We start from the raw sequence: 17539 nt of genomic DNA on the forward strand, positions 1-17539 counted from the left end.
AAAGCCCTGCGAAAATCTGAAATAGGGTTCGCTAGGAAAGGTCGCCAAATTTCCAATAATCCATATCTGCGTGATCGGTTCGATTGAGCTGGCCGATAAAGCGATTCTCGTAGTTGAATGATTTTTAATTATAGGCCTTTCGGAATTTGTCAGTTTTTGATTTGGCTGCGGCAGGACATACTCTTTGGGAACTAATTTGTAATTTTGATTTTTAAGCTAATAATTAAAACTGATATGGAATTTATTTGTTTGGAAGACTAATATTGCAAAAAGCTTACTTAAATATTCTCTATGAAATACAAAGAAATTAAAACGCTTTATAAAATAACTGTAATAATACTTCTGCCAAGTATTGACCTTCAAAGAATATTATTTTTAATCAAATAATTCCCTGCAAGTGTATAAATTTACCTAAGCTATACAATTAAGCAGTTGGCTTTTATCCCGATGCCTTTATTTCCCATAAATGTAATTTCCCAAAGTGTAAAATTAGCTAGATATATATTTCTGGCATTGAAATTCAAAGCTTGCCACCATTATGGAATTTATTCCACAATTTTCACTTGAATCCGAGTCCGAGGAACCAGAGATGCCGAGAAATGGCACGACTTCAATGTGATTTTGGAGTCCATAAATAAAATCTGGAATAGATGCCATTAAGAGCATTTTAGCCGCCATTAAAGCAATATGGAAGCCCCCGCCCAGGGGCCGGTCGCAGACTATTATGCCAAGAAATACGATTATCGCGTAAAATTAACGCGAAATTAATGCAAACTACGGGCGCCGCGCCGCGGATGAGACGCGGCGAGTCCGATGGGCGGAGGATGAGCATTAAGGAGCAATCTCAACATGAGCGTTAATTTCGCGAATTGTAATCAACTGGGAACGGCGCGGTAATGAAGCTGTTTCGGCACCCCGGCATTGACCACGTCAAAGTCAACACTCCAACAAGTGCAAACAGGCCGCGGGACGGACAAAAATGTCCCGTCCAGCCCGGCCCCGAAAACAATGGCCGGGCTAAAGGAGGAACCCAAACTCCTGGCTATGCCTCCTGCGATCCACAGTTCACAAAACAATGGACCGACTAAAACAATGGCGAGCGAGAAAAGGTAACCGCGAAAAGGATAACTCAAAAGCCAGGAACATAGCAGAACCAGCGCAGCACAGGACACAGGACAAACCGCAACCGCAGGTCTAACCCCCTGGCATTTTGGCAACATTCCATAACTCACCCCCCCGCCAGCACCGCCCCAGCACTTGCCCCCGGGGCCTCACTGGTCCGCCCGGTGGAGGAGCACTTCCTACGCTTCCCACATTTCCTCTCCCGCAGAGGAAGCGAAACTCACACAAATTTGTTAAATTAACTTGATAATTTTTAATGAAATTCTCGCAGCAGGCGCTGCGCTGAACAACAAATTTTGGCCAATAAAGCTGGAATTAAATGGGATTTTCGTTGTCATCGATAATAAAGCTGCATAGGAGATTATAAATCGAATTTATTATCCTTTGATTTATGCATGCTGTTTACGTTCAACTGTCAACCGATGCTTAATTGCATTTTAAAGTCCATTTGGTGAGATAAAACGTGGTATTTCCTATATAAAGTTACAAACTTAGAACCTAGTCCAGGCGTAAAATCAAAAATAACTGAATAATTTTTATTTAAACTACCTTAAGACTTATTTAAATTCAATTTTATACTTTGCTTACCCGTATGTAATTCCTAATATTAAAAATACGTTTGATTTCCAAAGGTAATCTCTGAAAAATCCAATTTCAAACAGATTTTTTTCCCGCTTAACTTTGCTATGCAAATATTTTTATTGTAGGAATAGTGAAACGTGAAGAGGCAAACATAATTGTTTAAACCAAAATTAAGGGGAAACTTAAAGGCAAAGAAGCCGCGGGAGAGCGGAAAAGTGGCGGCAACACTCCAGCAAAAGGGCCAGGACTAGGAGGTACGGGGAACAAAGTAAATTGTTGCTGTTCCCCTGGTAATAAAATATTTGTCGAGCGCCATTTACAAAGTCATTTTCAAGCTCAATGTACTTTCAAAGTAATGCGCTCCACCTGCCCGCGTTTAGACCTCCTTCCGCCGCCTTCCTGCCCCCCAGTTGTTCTAGTTTTTATTGCCTGCGCTCGCCATTTTACGGTCTCGTTTCAGGTTGCTTGCCCCGGATGAGGATGAGAATCCTCTCTGATGCTGATGGTCCTGCCACTTTGGCAGTGCTTTTTAGGTGCGATATTTGAGGCATCAGCAGTGCCAGGAGCGTCGCTTGCCTTGCTAAACACGTGCTTTCATTTAAAACGCCGTAAATATGTCGCGTAAATACACGCATTTTTCGTTTGTTGACATTTGGCCGGGGCCATATGTAACCCGTATTCCATTTTTATTGAATATTTTTCATTGCGATCGAGGTATGAGATTCGAAATTGCGTGAGCCACATTCCAAAGAGTTGAGCAGCCTTGGAAGTTTCAGAGGAGAAACAAGAATTGCTGGGCTTAAACCACAAAAATAATGAAAAATTCATTTGCTGATTTAAACAAAAAAAAATTACGCATTCGTCTGGGTGGACTACAAGTGGATATAAATATTACGTATACGCCAGGGCGGATTTTAGGAAAATACTACCAATTGTTACACATTTCAATGAATATGTTTTACGAAAGTTATGCTTTTAAGAGTGAAATTAAAAAAAAATATTTTGTAGGGAATATAAAAAGTTCTACAACAGTTACACAGACTCTTAAATACAAAGAAATTTAAGCACGAACTACACTTAATGAAAGATAATTGAAAAAAAGGATGTTAATGAGTTTGCAGTCGACCAAATGAGATCTTTTCCACATATGCCACAGGATGCACAACATATGCCATCGTGTTATCTTGCCACTTGTGTCTTCCAGATTAACCCATATTCCCATATTGGACATATGTCAGTCAGGGAGAGTGAAAAAAAAAGGAAAAGTTGTCTGTGGGAAAAGAGTAAATGCAACTTCATGACCAAAAGACGTGCAAAGTGCTGGCGATTATGCCAGTCATAAACCGATTAGGTCGCATGAATATTTATGGACGGACGCGACAAGAGCGCAGCGCCGAGGAGGAGTTGAAGCTGGGAATGCGACTGAAGCTGAATAGAATGCAACAAGCGGGGAAATTTTCCATTAGTCTGGTCATAATCATATTTCCCTGAAGCGACCGTAGAGAAAACTACTTGAAGAGACTGCAATAAATGGACGGAAAATAAACCTTGGCTTAAAGCTGAGGAAACTGTGCAGCGTTCGTTCGAGTTACATTACCTTGTGCATCCTTATTCAATCTTATTTACCAGAAATACACAAAAATTCCTTTTAGGTTACAATAAATGTAGATTCCACAAGTTGTTTTCAAAAAATAGTAAGTTGTTGGCATCGTTTTGGTGAATATATATTAAAACCTCAATGCAAATGTTTGTGTGGCAAGTAAACATTTTTTATTGTATTCCTTCGTAGCTGCTTTTGACAGCTCTTTGTTTGCTTTTTGTTGTTTCAAGCAAGCCCAACAATAGGGAAAATCAATAACACGTTTTTCTTCGTTTCATTTGCTGCAATATAAATAAAACATTTGCATTTAAAAGGCTTTTCAACGCTCGATCAGAATGCCAGTTGGCAAACAATATTTTTTCCCTTATCCACTGTCATTGTGAGGGCACATGATGAATGGTAATTTCCCGGTCCATCATCGGTACCCAAATGCAAACTGTCACCCAATGGATACTCATAGATAGAAATGTAATGCGTGTATCTTCCCATCCATCACGTTGAGGGGCTATCTTGACCTTCGCAAGCAGAATACAAGGGGGTGGGGCCAGAGATTTCGGCTTGCTGATTTATGCCGGGAATGGATTGAATCGATTTTAATCGCTCCCATAAGCGAGTGCAGTCAAGTGCTCAATAAAACACACGCGTGTCCTGCCGCCCAACATCTTCCGCAGGAAGCCAATGATCCTGGGGTGGGCGTGTTTGGTTGGTGTGTGGGTTTTTGTATTGCTTCAGTTGATTTGTTCGCCGATAAATCTCTTTATCGCCATAATCGTTAAATCGTTCATTCGTCACGGACTTTGATTGCTCCCACCAGTCAACAATGAACTTGGCTTCCGTGGTAACAGTGGATACAAATTTAATAGGACTAGAAGAAAATAGTGAAGCCCTTTTCCTGTACTCGGGAAATATTAATATAATATATATTTTATTTAGAAAAATGTAAATAATTGTCCTAGTTCCTAGTCAAAAGGGATAGTCCATATGTGGGCTCTATATTATTATCATTATTTTATAAATACTTGTATTTAAACATATATAAACTCCTAAATTCAATTTAACTCACTGTTGCCAAAGGCGCTGACTTGTGTCGTGTCGTTCATACCATAGTTGAGTTCACACAATATACTCACCGATTCTTAGAAGTCTTTTGTCTTTTGTATTTTACAAAATGTGAGTACATTGATGAACTAACAACTAGGAAATAATAATAATTTAATAAGCGTCCTTGGAAATAGTACAAGACTCCCGCAATTGCCAGCCTCATGGGTATCTGCCCCCACAGGAGTTGACTGCACCAAAAATTTTGCAAATTACTTTGGCAAAATAATGTAAACGACAGATGAAACAGCACAGCCTGCAGCATCAACAGCTTGGTAAACAAATTTCCATTCGTCGCTGAACAATTGTACAAAATTGCATATGGGTGAGAAACATTTGTGTGTGTGTGTGTGTGTGTGCGTGTAATGTTTTACAAATTTTCTGATTTATTGTAAAAGTTTTTATGCACATTTCAGTCTCTGTTCAAATAGTTGAGTGCGAGATATGTGTGTGCAAGTCGGACTGTGTGTTGACGGGCACATGACAGTCCGACTGTGAATTTGTTTGCTCAGCGAGCAAAATGCAATTAGAGCGTAGGAAAGCTTACAACTAAAGCGGTAAAAGTGCTTAGCGAAGGTCAGCCAGACGCTTAGTTCTCTACAGAAATTATATTTAGTTAATATTCATACCCACATGCTCGCTTTACGCGCCAGCAGCTATAATTTGTAATTAAATCCCATCAAATTGAGCAGGATAATTAAATGAGTTTCTCTGCAAAAATATGCTAAGCTTATGAACAAAGCTGTGGGCTATTAAAGTGCTAGAAACTATGGAAAGTGCATCTAAAATTTATATATTATTCACTTTCCTTTTACTCACTTTTCTTTAAACAAACAGCCAAAACTTAATTTTAGCTTTAAGTGACTCAAACACGAAATCCTACAACTCTCTTAAACCGATTTTAAATATTTTAGCTCAAATAAATGCAACCACAAATCCAATGCCAATTCCACTGGCCCACAAAAGTATGCAGCAAGGCTTTTCTCAACACAAACCAAGCCAAGTTCATCGAACTTGGCCGCAAACAAAGCCAGCTCAAACGCATTTATAAACATTGCAAAAACACACCACAAAGCTTGGGATTATTCGAAAAGAATATTTACATTTAGAGTCAAAAGTCACAGGAATTTTCCTCAAACTCGGCGAGACATTTTTCTTGATCAGTGCTGTCTGAATGTTTTTAATTTCAATTTTCGCTTTGTTTTCCAGGCCGGCTGTGTGTCATCTTGATTGACAAATTGAAACAAATAGCTGAAGATATATCACACGAGTGCGAAACGTATTGATTTTCGGCTGGGAGGGAGCCCCACGACATCGAAATGGAGGAGTTCAGGGCCAAGCTTCATAGAAACAGATGCTGCTACTCCTGCCCCTCCTGCTGATGTGAGATGAACTTAATTTATCCAGTTTCGGTTACTCAATTCAGCAGTTTGGCTTAGTTTTGTATGAGCTGAATTATTAATGAATGTAAGACTGGAACACAACAGGAGGTCAGTGCCGAGCGGAATTTATTGTGCGCCGACAGTTGTATTGTGTCAAAATTTGTTACCAAACGAATGCCAGAACAATAATAAATTAATTAAGTCGAGTCGCAGCCGAGAAAAGGTCCAGCAGCACGTGCCGCAAATGTGTAATCACTAATTAAAGCGAGTGCAGCTCCTTAAAGGCTCCCGCCTTTCGCATATCCTGTCGTATCCTGGCATATCTTATCTGAGTGCTGGCCAGACCAAGCCGAGTGGAAAGTACAACTCGCCATTTGACTTCTCCGCACAAACAAAGGCCCACAGCAGGCACCGAGGACACCTTGGACCTGCGATGATAATAACGAGGACACGCAGATAAGGATAAGCGACAACTGCAGTCCATTCACCAAAACCTAATTCAACGAACAATAGAACAGAGCTCGGCCAGCTGGGAACGATGCTAATGAAGCAGATGCTGATGACGTTGATGATGACGATGACAAAAATGGGATACCAAATTGCAAACAATGCGGCAAACTTTTCCAACTCGTAATTAAGGCACAAGTGTAATCACAGTGAGTGCCTAGCCTATGGCTGTGAAAGTGGAGAGGACCGATGGAAACCGAAGGAAACCTTATGGCTTTCAAACTGCTTCTCACATTACGCATACGCCACATGTGCCTCACATCAGGCGTGCACCTATTTATTGCCTCTCAATCTGTCAGAGGACCCTTCATCAGCCATCAACTCAATTGAGCAGCAATCTGTATGCGGTAATCAATCATACACAGTAAGGCCGCGCGCACACTACGAGCTGAAAGCGGAGCTGACGGCTGACGGCTTATCAGCTCTCTGAAACAAACACACTACTTGTATGAGAGCGCGCACACTGAGAGCGGAGCTGAAAGCTGATAAGGTCAGCTCCGCTCCGCTCTGTTTGATCAACCAAACATGTTTGATTTTGTTAGCAGCTGACGCGAGCTGATTTTTTAGACTATTCTTTAAAAAATTGCCCTAATTAGCGCTTAAGTAACAGAAATTTAAATTTCTGTCCAGTTATATAGAAAAGTATGAAGAATTTTTTTAATATTTATTAAAATAAAAATATTGTCAACTTTCCGAGATACAGGGTGCCAAAGTACACTAAAAAAACGTACTTTGTCAACCATATTCTGGAGAACTGGGTGGTCCGATTTCGAAAATTTAAATGTCATGATGATCTAAATAAATATGTCATCGCATTAACAACGATATTTTAAAAATATTAATGAATTAAAATATGTTTTTTTTAAACGTATTGCTTGAAAAACAATTACAAATCAACATCAGCTTCAGCTCGCAGTGTGCGCGGCTGCAAAAAGCTCCGATCGCTGATAAGCTTTCCGCGGATAAGCTCTCAGCCGTCAGCTCCGCTTTCAGCTCGTAGTGTGCGCGCGGCCTAAAAACACATTTTTTAATTAAACTAACATGAACATTGATACATGAAAAAGGACCATAGTAGTGTTGTTTTACAAAGAAATTGATTAAACGAAGGACTTTATTATTTGTATACTTAATATTAAAAAAAATGTGGTCTTGTTTCAAGTCTTACAAATTTTGTAAGTGTATTTTCCCTTTTTCAATGCGTCATTTATGCATGGCTCTTGGCAGTTGCATTTAGGTTGACTTGTAATTGCTCACACTATGAACCATAGGCTTTGTGTTGGTTCTATTATTAAAAATAGCTTTAACGTAGTATTTTCTATAATTAAATACTTAAGCTAATAAAAGTTGCCTAGTTACAAAAAATTGTGAGCAAACGGGTTAAAGAACTCTTAGAGTTTCACATTTCACGTTGCGAGGGAAGGTAAGATAAACTGAAAACAAATCGCACAAAGCGAGTTGGTGGGGAACCCACCGTCAAAACAACCCGCAGCAGGAGGTATTCACTCCATCTTATGGCTGTCCGGAACAGAAGATATCCTTTCACAGCCCATCGTCCCCGTGGAGTCATCTTCCCTGCCCCTAGATGTGTTTGCCCTGCGTTGCTGAGCGGAAAAATGGCGAATATAATCGCAATTATTTTTACCTGCCGGCACTCTTAGCACATTCCGCCAAGTAAAACTATGTGCGAGTATTTCTTCGACTGGAAAATGAAATAGTGAACGTTAGAGAGAACGAGAAAATGTAGAAAAATGCGCGATATAAAAAACAGAAAAATGTTAGAGTATTCAACCTCTTTCAGGAAGCTATGTTTGAAGTGCACTTTAACCTTTTTAGATGAATATTTTTCCATATCAGACATTCTAAACGGTATATAAATCGGTTCACTTTGAATAGTGAAAATATTATTTGTTGGAGATGTGACACACATTTTGAAGCATTAAATAAACATTAATTCCAAACAATTTTGGAGCCCACCGAATCAACTCTCATTAGCCAGAAATATATAAATATTAACGGGCATTTATCTGAACAACTGGATGTAGAATGCATTGTTTTAATTAACCTGTAATTAAAACAGATTTAATTTAACACGTGTTCATTGCATTTGATGGGCCAATGAATACGAAAGTCATATTGAAATAATTAAACAATTAAATGGTATAACTAACCATGGCACATGTTCCATAAATAATCAAATGGGCTTTTCAATTATCCTCGTTTAATTTGAGCCGCATCCCAGGACATCAGTAAATCATGTAAGTCATTAGCTACACATATATTCAAAAGTGGCAAAGAGATCTGTTGGATGAAGCCATTGTGCAATTTATTTGAGTATCTGGCGGACGTAAAAACTTCCTGGAAACTGTCAAATGGAAGCCAACAGTTACTGCCACTCAGTCAGTGGCTTTGTCCTTGTCCTCCTTGGGCCAGTCTTTGTTTAGAAAGGAAGAACTGTAATTTTCCTGCGTTCCCGGAAAACTTTTCACTCTGCCAAACACAAACATATAATATATATACTCGTACACACACTCTTTAGTCTATAGTTATTTTCCACAATGTCTGATGTGTTTGCCTGCGAGTTGCTTTCGTCGGCAGCGGCTGCAACTTATTTTGCATATCTTAAAAAATAGAACATACGCAGATCCCGCAGCAGCCTCGGTCCGCGCCAGAGACCATTATAATACAATAACATCCAAGGCCTGAGGGACTGCAAACTGGGGTTTGATAGCGACTCGAGTGCAGCTGCTGTCGCAGCCATAAAGTTTTTGGTCTATAAGGAAGTTATTGCATTCCCCACTCTGCTTCCTTTCTGGCCAAGGGAAAAATTCACATACCACAAACTGTGAGTCCCCGTATGTGGCTCTCTGACAATGAAAGTGATTACGGAGATATGGGGCTCAAAAAGAAGCTCCTCCGGGAAATAAGAAGCAGTCACTCAAGCTGACTTCTTGAACTTTGCCCGGAAGTTAATGAAACAAGAGCGGAAAGACAAGCCTTAAACCAAAATGCACAGCAGGCTCTCAAGTGGCTTCTGGCGAATATATAAAAGTAAGTTAAAATACAAATAATAAAGCACTTTTAAATAATTTTGATTATTTACCAACTTAAACTAAAACTTTTAAGTGCAAAAAGAAATAACATCGCCATTTCAAACTGCTTTGCTTGGTCTCTTCTTATTCAAACCCAGCTTAAATATTTCCTAGTAATAATAAAATACCTTATGGTTTCTGCTCGATTTCAGGAAATCTTTAATGCAATATTTTGCTCAGTCATTACACCCATTGAACTCCGTTTCCAGTGGGGCGGGGCCAGTGCCATAGCTTGGTCAGTTTTAAAATATCCCCACATACATAGTTGCATGCAGACACAATTTTGCACAATTTTTAATCTACGGTTTTGCTTTCCCCCCAGCGAGCGGACGTTGTGGGTGGCTGGAGAGCACTTTCACATTACTTTTGTTTTAATATTGCAGCAAATGGCTGAAAGCAGCTTGGCATATGTGCGAACATTCTATATGACTGCTGCCACACACGCACACCCTTGAAAACATCTATTGTTTTATTATGCCCGGCAGTGTAAATTAAAGGGGTATATTGAGCTCTGGAAAGCTAGTAGAACTTGATATAGGTTCAGGAAGAACTATAATATTTTTTGTGTATATTGAATTCTTAACTATTTTAAAATATTTTTTCCCAGGAATACATATTCTAAACTTGAATGAAAAACTTTAATTTAAACAATATTGTTTTGGTATTTACAAGTTATTTATTATATTTAATTGAAAACTCATTTCTAAAATACAGATTCTATTGCTAGGTACCTTATAGTCGTTACTTTTATATTTCCATCTTTTTTGTGATTTGTTTTCCTTTTTTTTTTGTGGTCTGGCCAAGCGGCGGGACAGTAGCGGCCACATGGACAGGAACCGGGTTGATGCGAATGTGTTTTATTCGCACTCTCACGCTGACACACACCACCCACCAAGCTAGGGGTGTGCGTGCTCAAGTGGGTAAATTTGTGTGTGTGCCTCGCTTTCTCTTTCCGGCAGCCAAGGCCGCAGAAGCAGGATCCGAGGAGGCGAGAGCGTGCCTCTGCATTTCGCCTGCCCCAAACAATTTCAAATTATGTTTGAAAAAATATAAAAAAAAGGGGAAAAAAAGCTCTCAAATACTCACACGCTGGGGAAGTAGCGCAGTGAATTGCAATAAAAAAAGTTTTTTTTTCTGATTTCCCTCAACAATAAAATAACTGTGCGGGAAAATAGTAAATACTTTTATTAAAACGTTTTGCAGCTTATTTTTGGCCCCAACTTTTATCATTTACATTCTCTCCCGCCTCCACTTTCATCGGAAACCTCTCATGCTCTCAGAGCAATTAATAATAAGTTAAGAACCAGGGGAAAAAATGGTTCCTGATCGCATTACTAGTATACTCATAAAATAAATTGGGAAATTTATTGATGTGAGTGAGCAGCAGCTGTAATATGAAGATTCGATTATCGGAACAATGGGATAGCCTTTTTAAGTAACTTAAAAGCCTAATTTAAGTTTATAAAATGTAGTAAGTTAGTTTCTTAACATACATATGCTTATTCTCCTTCTTTTTATATGTAAAAATATATACAATTATTCCTCCTGTACCGCATTTCCACTTCCCACTCAGCTTTCCCCTCTAGTTTTTCATTACTGGATCTTCCTTACTAGGTCATTTGTTATGTGGGGCGAATATGTATAGTAGAGGATTGAAAAAAATTAAAATTCAAGTGAGTGGAAACTGGGGACCCGGCTTAGCCGACCCCCAGGACCAAGAAGAGGTTGAATAATAAAAATAACAATAAAATATCACTTATTGAAATAACGGCTTGTGCCTGTGAAACAAAAACTGGGGAATACAATCGAAAACAGAGTGCGAGAAGCCAAAGCCAAACAAGGGGAGAGAAAGCTTGAACACAGATTTCAATCAGTTGATGGAATGCTTTTATAGAAATTACAATAATCACGAGTATCCCGATGAAATTCGTGGCAGGGGAATTCCAAGCTCACATTAATACTATTGTTGATTTGTCCAGATTGATACGTATGGCTGATGCTGTATGCTTGTCCAAAATTCAATTTACAGCTTACACGTGGCAAACTATTGAGTACACTCACTCCATTGAAGCTCCATTGAAAGTGTAACATAAGCTAGGGAGGCCTTAATTAATAATTTTAATTGCAAGCCACTTGGATTACGCGACTGATTTATGATACACTTGAACGTGGGCTCGCTGGAGACCCATTTGGCGGCCGGGGAAATGGAAACAAGACACGATTCTGCTAAGCGACAACATCAAAGCTATAGAAATGCGATTTATATCTGCTCAGGCCATAATTAATACTCTCTTGGGGTTCCAACCAAGCGCTTATCAAAGCGACTCAGAGACAAGCCGGCAAATGTCAGTCAGCCAAAGCAATTACCACATGCCAGCCACACGCATCTATATGTTAATGCCACATAAAAATGGTATTCTCACTCTCCAGAGTTCATCACACACTCGGGTCACTCATTTCTTTTAAGATGAGAATATAAAATAAATGAAAATAATATTAACGAAAGGATTTCTCTATTCATACTTTATTCCACGACGATTTTGCTCCGAGTGTAGATGTTACAAAAATACTGCGGACTTTGCCGTTTGTCACGGATAAACCATTGAAGTAACCTAGAATGTCTTTGTTCTGTGGTTCAGACTCATCATTTCGCTCACTTATCACTCTTTTTCTCTTCTTTATGGATTGTCTTACAAAGTTCTAAAGAGGAGATGGACTTCGGCCTTTCGATGGGTGCCCCCAGAGCCCGGGCCCAGATCAGCTGCGAGAGCACACCCAATGCCCGGGACACGCCAAACAGTACCGTGTAGTACTGCATCTCATTGAAGGAATAGTGCTGCAGCAGGACTCCCGAGTGGGCATCCACATTCGGGTAGGGATTGGCCACCTTACCCAGCTTTCCCAGAACCTCTGGCACGATCTTCCATAGGCGGGTCACCAGTTTAACGCCGGGATCGTCTTTGCAGTGCTTCATGGCGAATTCGTTCTGCAGGGTAAATCGGGGATCGGTGACCCGCAGAACGGCGTGCCCATAGCCGGGAATAACCTATGAATGAGACGATTATTTCACAAGATATATGGGAATATATATAAATATTTATATTACCCGACCGCTCTTGAGCGTGTCGTCGATAAACTTTCTTAGCTGATCATCAGTGGGCTCATCACCGATGTCCTTTCTTAGTTTGGTTAGCCAGACAAGCACTTCCTGATTGGCCAGTCCGTGAAGGATGCCAGCCAGACCACACATGCTGGCCGAGAAGCATAGATAGGGATTACTTAGAGCCGAGCCCACCAAATGTGAGGCGTGGGCCGAGACGTTGCCACTCTCGTGATCCGCATGTATGACCAAGTAAAGGCGCATCAGATCGGAAAAGTCTTTGTGATCGATTCCCAGCATGCGGGCGTAGTTCCCGGACCAGTCTTGCTCCTTGTCGGTCTCACGGGTTCCACTACCGTCCTTGAATACGTTTTGGTAGATGATCGATGCCACAGTGGGCAGATAGGCGCACAGGTTCATTGCATCCTCGTAGATGTACTTCCAGTAGTCTTGTCGCTTGGCGCCTTTATTGTAAGCTTCGACGAATTTGCTTTCCGGATCGAGGCAGGCAATTGCTGCGCTAAACTGCGCCATTGGATGAATCTTCGTGTCCATTGAGTCCATTAGCTTCTGGCAGTAACTGGGCAGCTTGCTCCGCTTAATCCACTCCTTGGTCACCTCTTCCGCCTCCTCCTTTGTGGGAAGCCTTCCAGTGGTCAGAAGGAAGAAGCAGCCCTCGGGCGTGCCCTCCTTCGAGCCCTCCACTACGCGTGGCAGCTGTTCGCAGACATCCTTGAGCGGGTAGCCGCGATAGGAGATACCCGTATCCTTATCCAGACTGAGACAAAAAGGAGGACAACATTAGGAATAATTTTGGTAGTTCCATAAACTAAAAACTAAACCAACCTGGAGGTATCGCATATAAGGAGTGGCAAACCCCGCATGCCACCTATCACGCTGTTGATGGTGACCTGTGCGATTGTCTTATTTCCATGGAGATTCTTTGTGTTCAGAAACCATTCTCGCATCTCGGGTATCTTCTTGGCCAGTTCGGCCTTTATGCCCGTGTCCCCGCTGCTATTGGAGTCGCCATATGATCTTACCGTGATGGGCTGCAGGGGAGTGTTGGAACAGAGATAGAAACTGGATATTTTGGCTAGCTTCAAATGGCTTGAGTAAGTTCTGGAATTCTGCATGGTGGAAAGCGAAAATCGGAACGGAAACAGAACGGATAAATAGGCCAAAAGAAAGGTTATTTATTTGTTTTTAAAACATTATAAATTGAATAAGATGAATGATTCTAAAATGGAAACTGTTAGTGACTTTTCAAAGCCTTCTGATTTTTAATATAAAAAGCATTTAAAAACCCTGAAGACCCCACAAGGAGACACTGTATATATAAACAAGTTTAGAAATAAAAAATTATAAGCACTTTATCTAAATAAAGCACTTATTTTAAAAGTTAAGTGTGATCTTTAAATTTGATTGACTGAGGCCAATGTGGGTCCAAATTGTTGTCAACAATTTGTCATATTTTTGCAGGGACAAACTTTGGCTGCAGGCACACAAAATTAATTCCTGTTTGTTTGTCGCTTAACGAAATTTCAGGGTCATTTGTGTGGCACCAAAGCCGAACTGCAACGAAAACAGAAGGCCAGCCACCCACACTGGCGCCCTCGGCTGGGACCACTCTCTGTATGAAATGGCAAAAAATTAAATATCTATTTGTAGTTTCGAGCATTGGGGAATTTCGGCGTTACTTTGGCTCATCTGCCAGGAACAGAGCACCAGCCGGGAGGGATTGCAAGTTGTGAGTGAGTGGAAGTGGTACTTTGGCAGCGTTTTTCATGCATATGCCATTGCCATCGCCCCCCGATGAGCTGCACTTTGGGGAATTTTTCGGTTTTTACTCAACAAATTTATATTTGTTTGTTTGCCGTTCTGATTTGGTCCGGCTTTGGGGCAATCAGCGCACAAAAGGCCGAGAGTGAGAAAAAAACCATAAAACTTTGCCTTTAATTAAAACATATTTTACAAGCACACATTCAGAGCGCAAAAAAAAAAGGAATTAAATATAGAAAAAATATTTTTGCGCCGCTTCACTAACAGTCATCAAATGGAAATTAAAACTTTATCGCTTCGCAGCACTCGGCGGGCTCCTCCATGCAAAATCCGCTGCCCGCGGGCTGTGTAAATGGCCATTCAGTCAACAAGTATCCCACTTTGACTTTATCCACTCATTATTCCCCCTTTTTAGAGCACACATTTTGCATTTTATTAATTAACATTCAATTAGCGAAAACGATGGCGGCCCTGGCGCATTCAAGTGGCATTTAAGCTATTCACCAATTTTTGTAAGCGCACTATTCAAATGGCCCAAATGGAGTCTCTTCCCTTGCGCCCAAAAGTAAAGTTTTTCCATAAAACACCATTCGTTTTTTTCACAGTTTTAGTTTTATCTCTTTTTCAAATGGACTTAGTTTGCTGCTTTGAATCTTTTTTGCTGCCTCGACACTGTAAATAATAGTAAATAAGCAGAGAAGGGAATAATAATGGGTAATTAGAATATTAAGTGGTGGAATAAATTAGAATATTTTAGCTTTGTTCTACATTATAATTAAAAAAAAGACATGCATTCCTTAAAGAATACGATTTCAATTGAAATATTAAATACGAAAGAGGTATTGTTTACTTATTAATCATTAAAACATATTTAACATGTAAAAAAAAATCACAGTTAAGGTCCAGAAATTAGTAAAATGAATGTGCTGTGCAATGTAAGGTTTAAATATTTTAAAAAAGATTTAGCAGAAAAAAGCATTTTTTCCAAGTTATTACACTTCTTTCTACATTTTTGTTGTACCTTCCAAAGTTTAAATATGTGAAAACATTTTAATTGAGATCATCATTTTTTTCCAAGTGCCCCGGACTTTGCCTGTATTTTTTTTGTGTCCTTGTTGTTTGCTATAAATTTCATGGCCTGAGTTTTTCTTCCGCTTCAGCTTTGCTGTTTGGTTCATTACAAGCTTAAATAATTTTCCTCTGGGTTCTGCAAAGACAAAGGCGAGGAGAATGCAAAAGCGAAAGCTTGAAGTGGACAACGCCCTTGAATGCAAAATCGAATTTCGCACTTAAGCAGCTGTCAGCAAAGGTATCTGTCTTGGCCCGGCCCACGGCCCTTTCTCTGGGTCTGGATCCGCTCTGGTTTTCCCCACGAACTGAAAGTTGCATCATGGACAAGTTTTAAGCAGAAAAAAAAGGAAAATAAAAAGGGACGGAGGCAAAAGGTTGAAAACAATTTTGTTGCCCTAATGCATAATAGAAAGTGTCGTATCCATGGCAGCAAAAGTTTAAAATCATTTTATTAACTTAACTTTGTTGCACGGCCAAACGCAATAAGCCAACTTCAGGCAGGGCCTTAGGTGGTCAGATAAATAGAGAGATATTCGTATTTGGTAATTTTTAGACCGATCTGTTTTTTCCGAAATATTTCCGTTTCCCCAAAGCTTCAATTGCATTTCATCCGCTTTCGAAGAATTCTTTAACGGAGAATGTCATATGCAAATGCAATTACAATACTTTCGGCCCACCCCCCCCAACTTCGGTTTTCTATTAACCCCGTGGAACCCCAAACGAAGCCTTGGGAACTGGGGTCCAGGACGGCTTGCTTCTTGACGAACTTTGACGTTTCCACTAATGAAAGTTCGCCCACATCCAGTACGTGTGTGAGAGTCAAGGAGTTTTTCCTCAGGTTGATATTGCTTCTTGGCTTTTGTTGACATCACGTCGAACCTGTTACGGGTGTCACTTCGATTTGCCCTCTTTTTTTCGGGCATATCTCACGTGTCACGGAGGAGGTCACGGTGAGTCCCCGATTCTGACAAATAGGGTGGCAAGGTAACAGGGATGTGGCCACCTGGAAGGTCACACGATTTGGGTGGAGGTTGAAAATGTCAACCGTTGAGCAGGTTGCGTCCTAGCCATGATTAATTTGGTCAAATTAGTGGTTGGGCCATCAGGGGTGGGCTTGAGAGGTAGCTTAAGGAATCAATGGTTTTTCACGCCAAAATCATTATCATTGCCTAACTGCTAATGGTTGCTATTTAGCAATGTCTGAAAACACGGCATCTCTTACATATTCATTAAATGGTTTTTGCGACTATAAAATGGCCAACCTTCTTTAAAATCGAAAGGTAATTTAAATACGAAAAAAGAGTTAACTTACTGAGAGTCTTCTGGTCTAAAGGTTTTCAGTGGTTTAAATTAAAATGTTTACATTGTGCAATGTAGGTCGATGGCACGCATCGCTTACCGCTGAAACGTTTCATTATTTTACGACCAGCTCGCAGCTCTCTTCAATGCATGGATCACGAAGCGTGTTCGGTGCCTCTGTTTATGATAGGAAAATGTTTATACTCGTTGAAATATGCCCTTAAATTTTCCATATTTGTTTACGACGGCCGCCCGGAATCAATGTTAAATTGCACTCGAGGGCAGCCTGACTGTGAGCCGAGATTGTTAATAAATGTTTTATTGCCGCTTGGCTCAATTATTCATTAAACTGCGCCGCTACCTTTCGCTTGCATTGAGTGAATGACTGATTAAACGGCTGGATAAGCCCGTACATAATGAGTAATTAAGCGGTTAAGTGCCGCGCATAAAAGCCTCGAGCTCTGAGTCCTGAGCTTTGGGTCCTTCAGCCCATTCGAAAAGGATGCCCGTTTCCCTGCAGATTTATGCCAAGCACAGACCGCACAAGCAGCGTCGAATGGATTTCTTTAAAAATAAAAGCAAATCAAAGTGAAATACATTCAAGCACCATTTGGTCGGCAAGTGTTTGCTACAGTACCCGGGGATCCAACAAGTTATTCAGCCCGCCAAAGATGCTTTTATCCAGCAGTTGCCGCGCAGACAGAGCCGGGAAGGAAATGCGGCCAAGTGGTGAGCAGTTAGCACAGCACACATGTGCTCCACCTCCACCTCAGCATTCAGTTCCCACTGCCACTTCAGCTATGTTATGGTACATACATATATGCTGTGGGTCTGTGGGCCAAATTGAGTATTAAGTATTTTGAAATTTTTTTGTAAAATAAAAGAAAAACGCAGCGAAAAATGGCAA

At 40.5% G+C, this 17539-nt stretch overlaps 1 protein-coding gene across 1 annotated transcript; it reads right to left on the reverse strand.

Moving 5' to 3' along the window:
• Positions 1-11888: 11888 nt before the first annotated feature.
• LOC108085597 (citrate synthase, mitochondrial) lies at positions 11889-13755 on the reverse strand. Its single transcript, XM_017182264.3, has 3 exons — positions 13327-13755; positions 12487-13258; positions 11889-12426 (listed from the first exon to the last, which is right to left on the reverse strand). Exons 1-3 carry the CDS (start codon positions 13614-13616, stop codon positions 12034-12036), a joined length of 1455 nt encoding a protein of 484 aa, XP_017037753.1. The 5' UTR covers positions 13617-13755; the 3' UTR covers positions 11889-12033.
• Between the last annotated feature and the right edge of the window lie 3784 nt (positions 13756-17539).

Source organism: Drosophila kikkawai, chromosome 3R (assembly GCF_030179895.1).
Source record: "Drosophila kikkawai strain 14028-0561.14 chromosome 3R, DkikHiC1v2, whole genome shotgun sequence".
Lineage (NCBI taxonomy): Eukaryota > Metazoa > Arthropoda > Insecta > Diptera > Drosophilidae > Drosophila > Drosophila kikkawai.

Bases quoted from the DNA above. Each gene is read 5' to 3' on its own strand.
- LOC108085597 (XM_017182264.3), bottom strand. From the start codon at position 13,616: ATGCAGAATTCCAGAACTTACTCAAGCCATTTGAAGCTAGCCAAAATA. The intron at 13,259-13,326 runs GTTGGTTTAGTT...TTTTTGTCTCAG, and splicing joins CTTATATGCGATACCTCCAG to TCTGGATAAGGATACGGGTA. The intron at 12,427-12,486 runs GTAATATAAATA...TCTCATTCATAG, and splicing joins ACACGCTCAAGAGCGGTCGG to GTTATTCCCGGCTATGGGCA.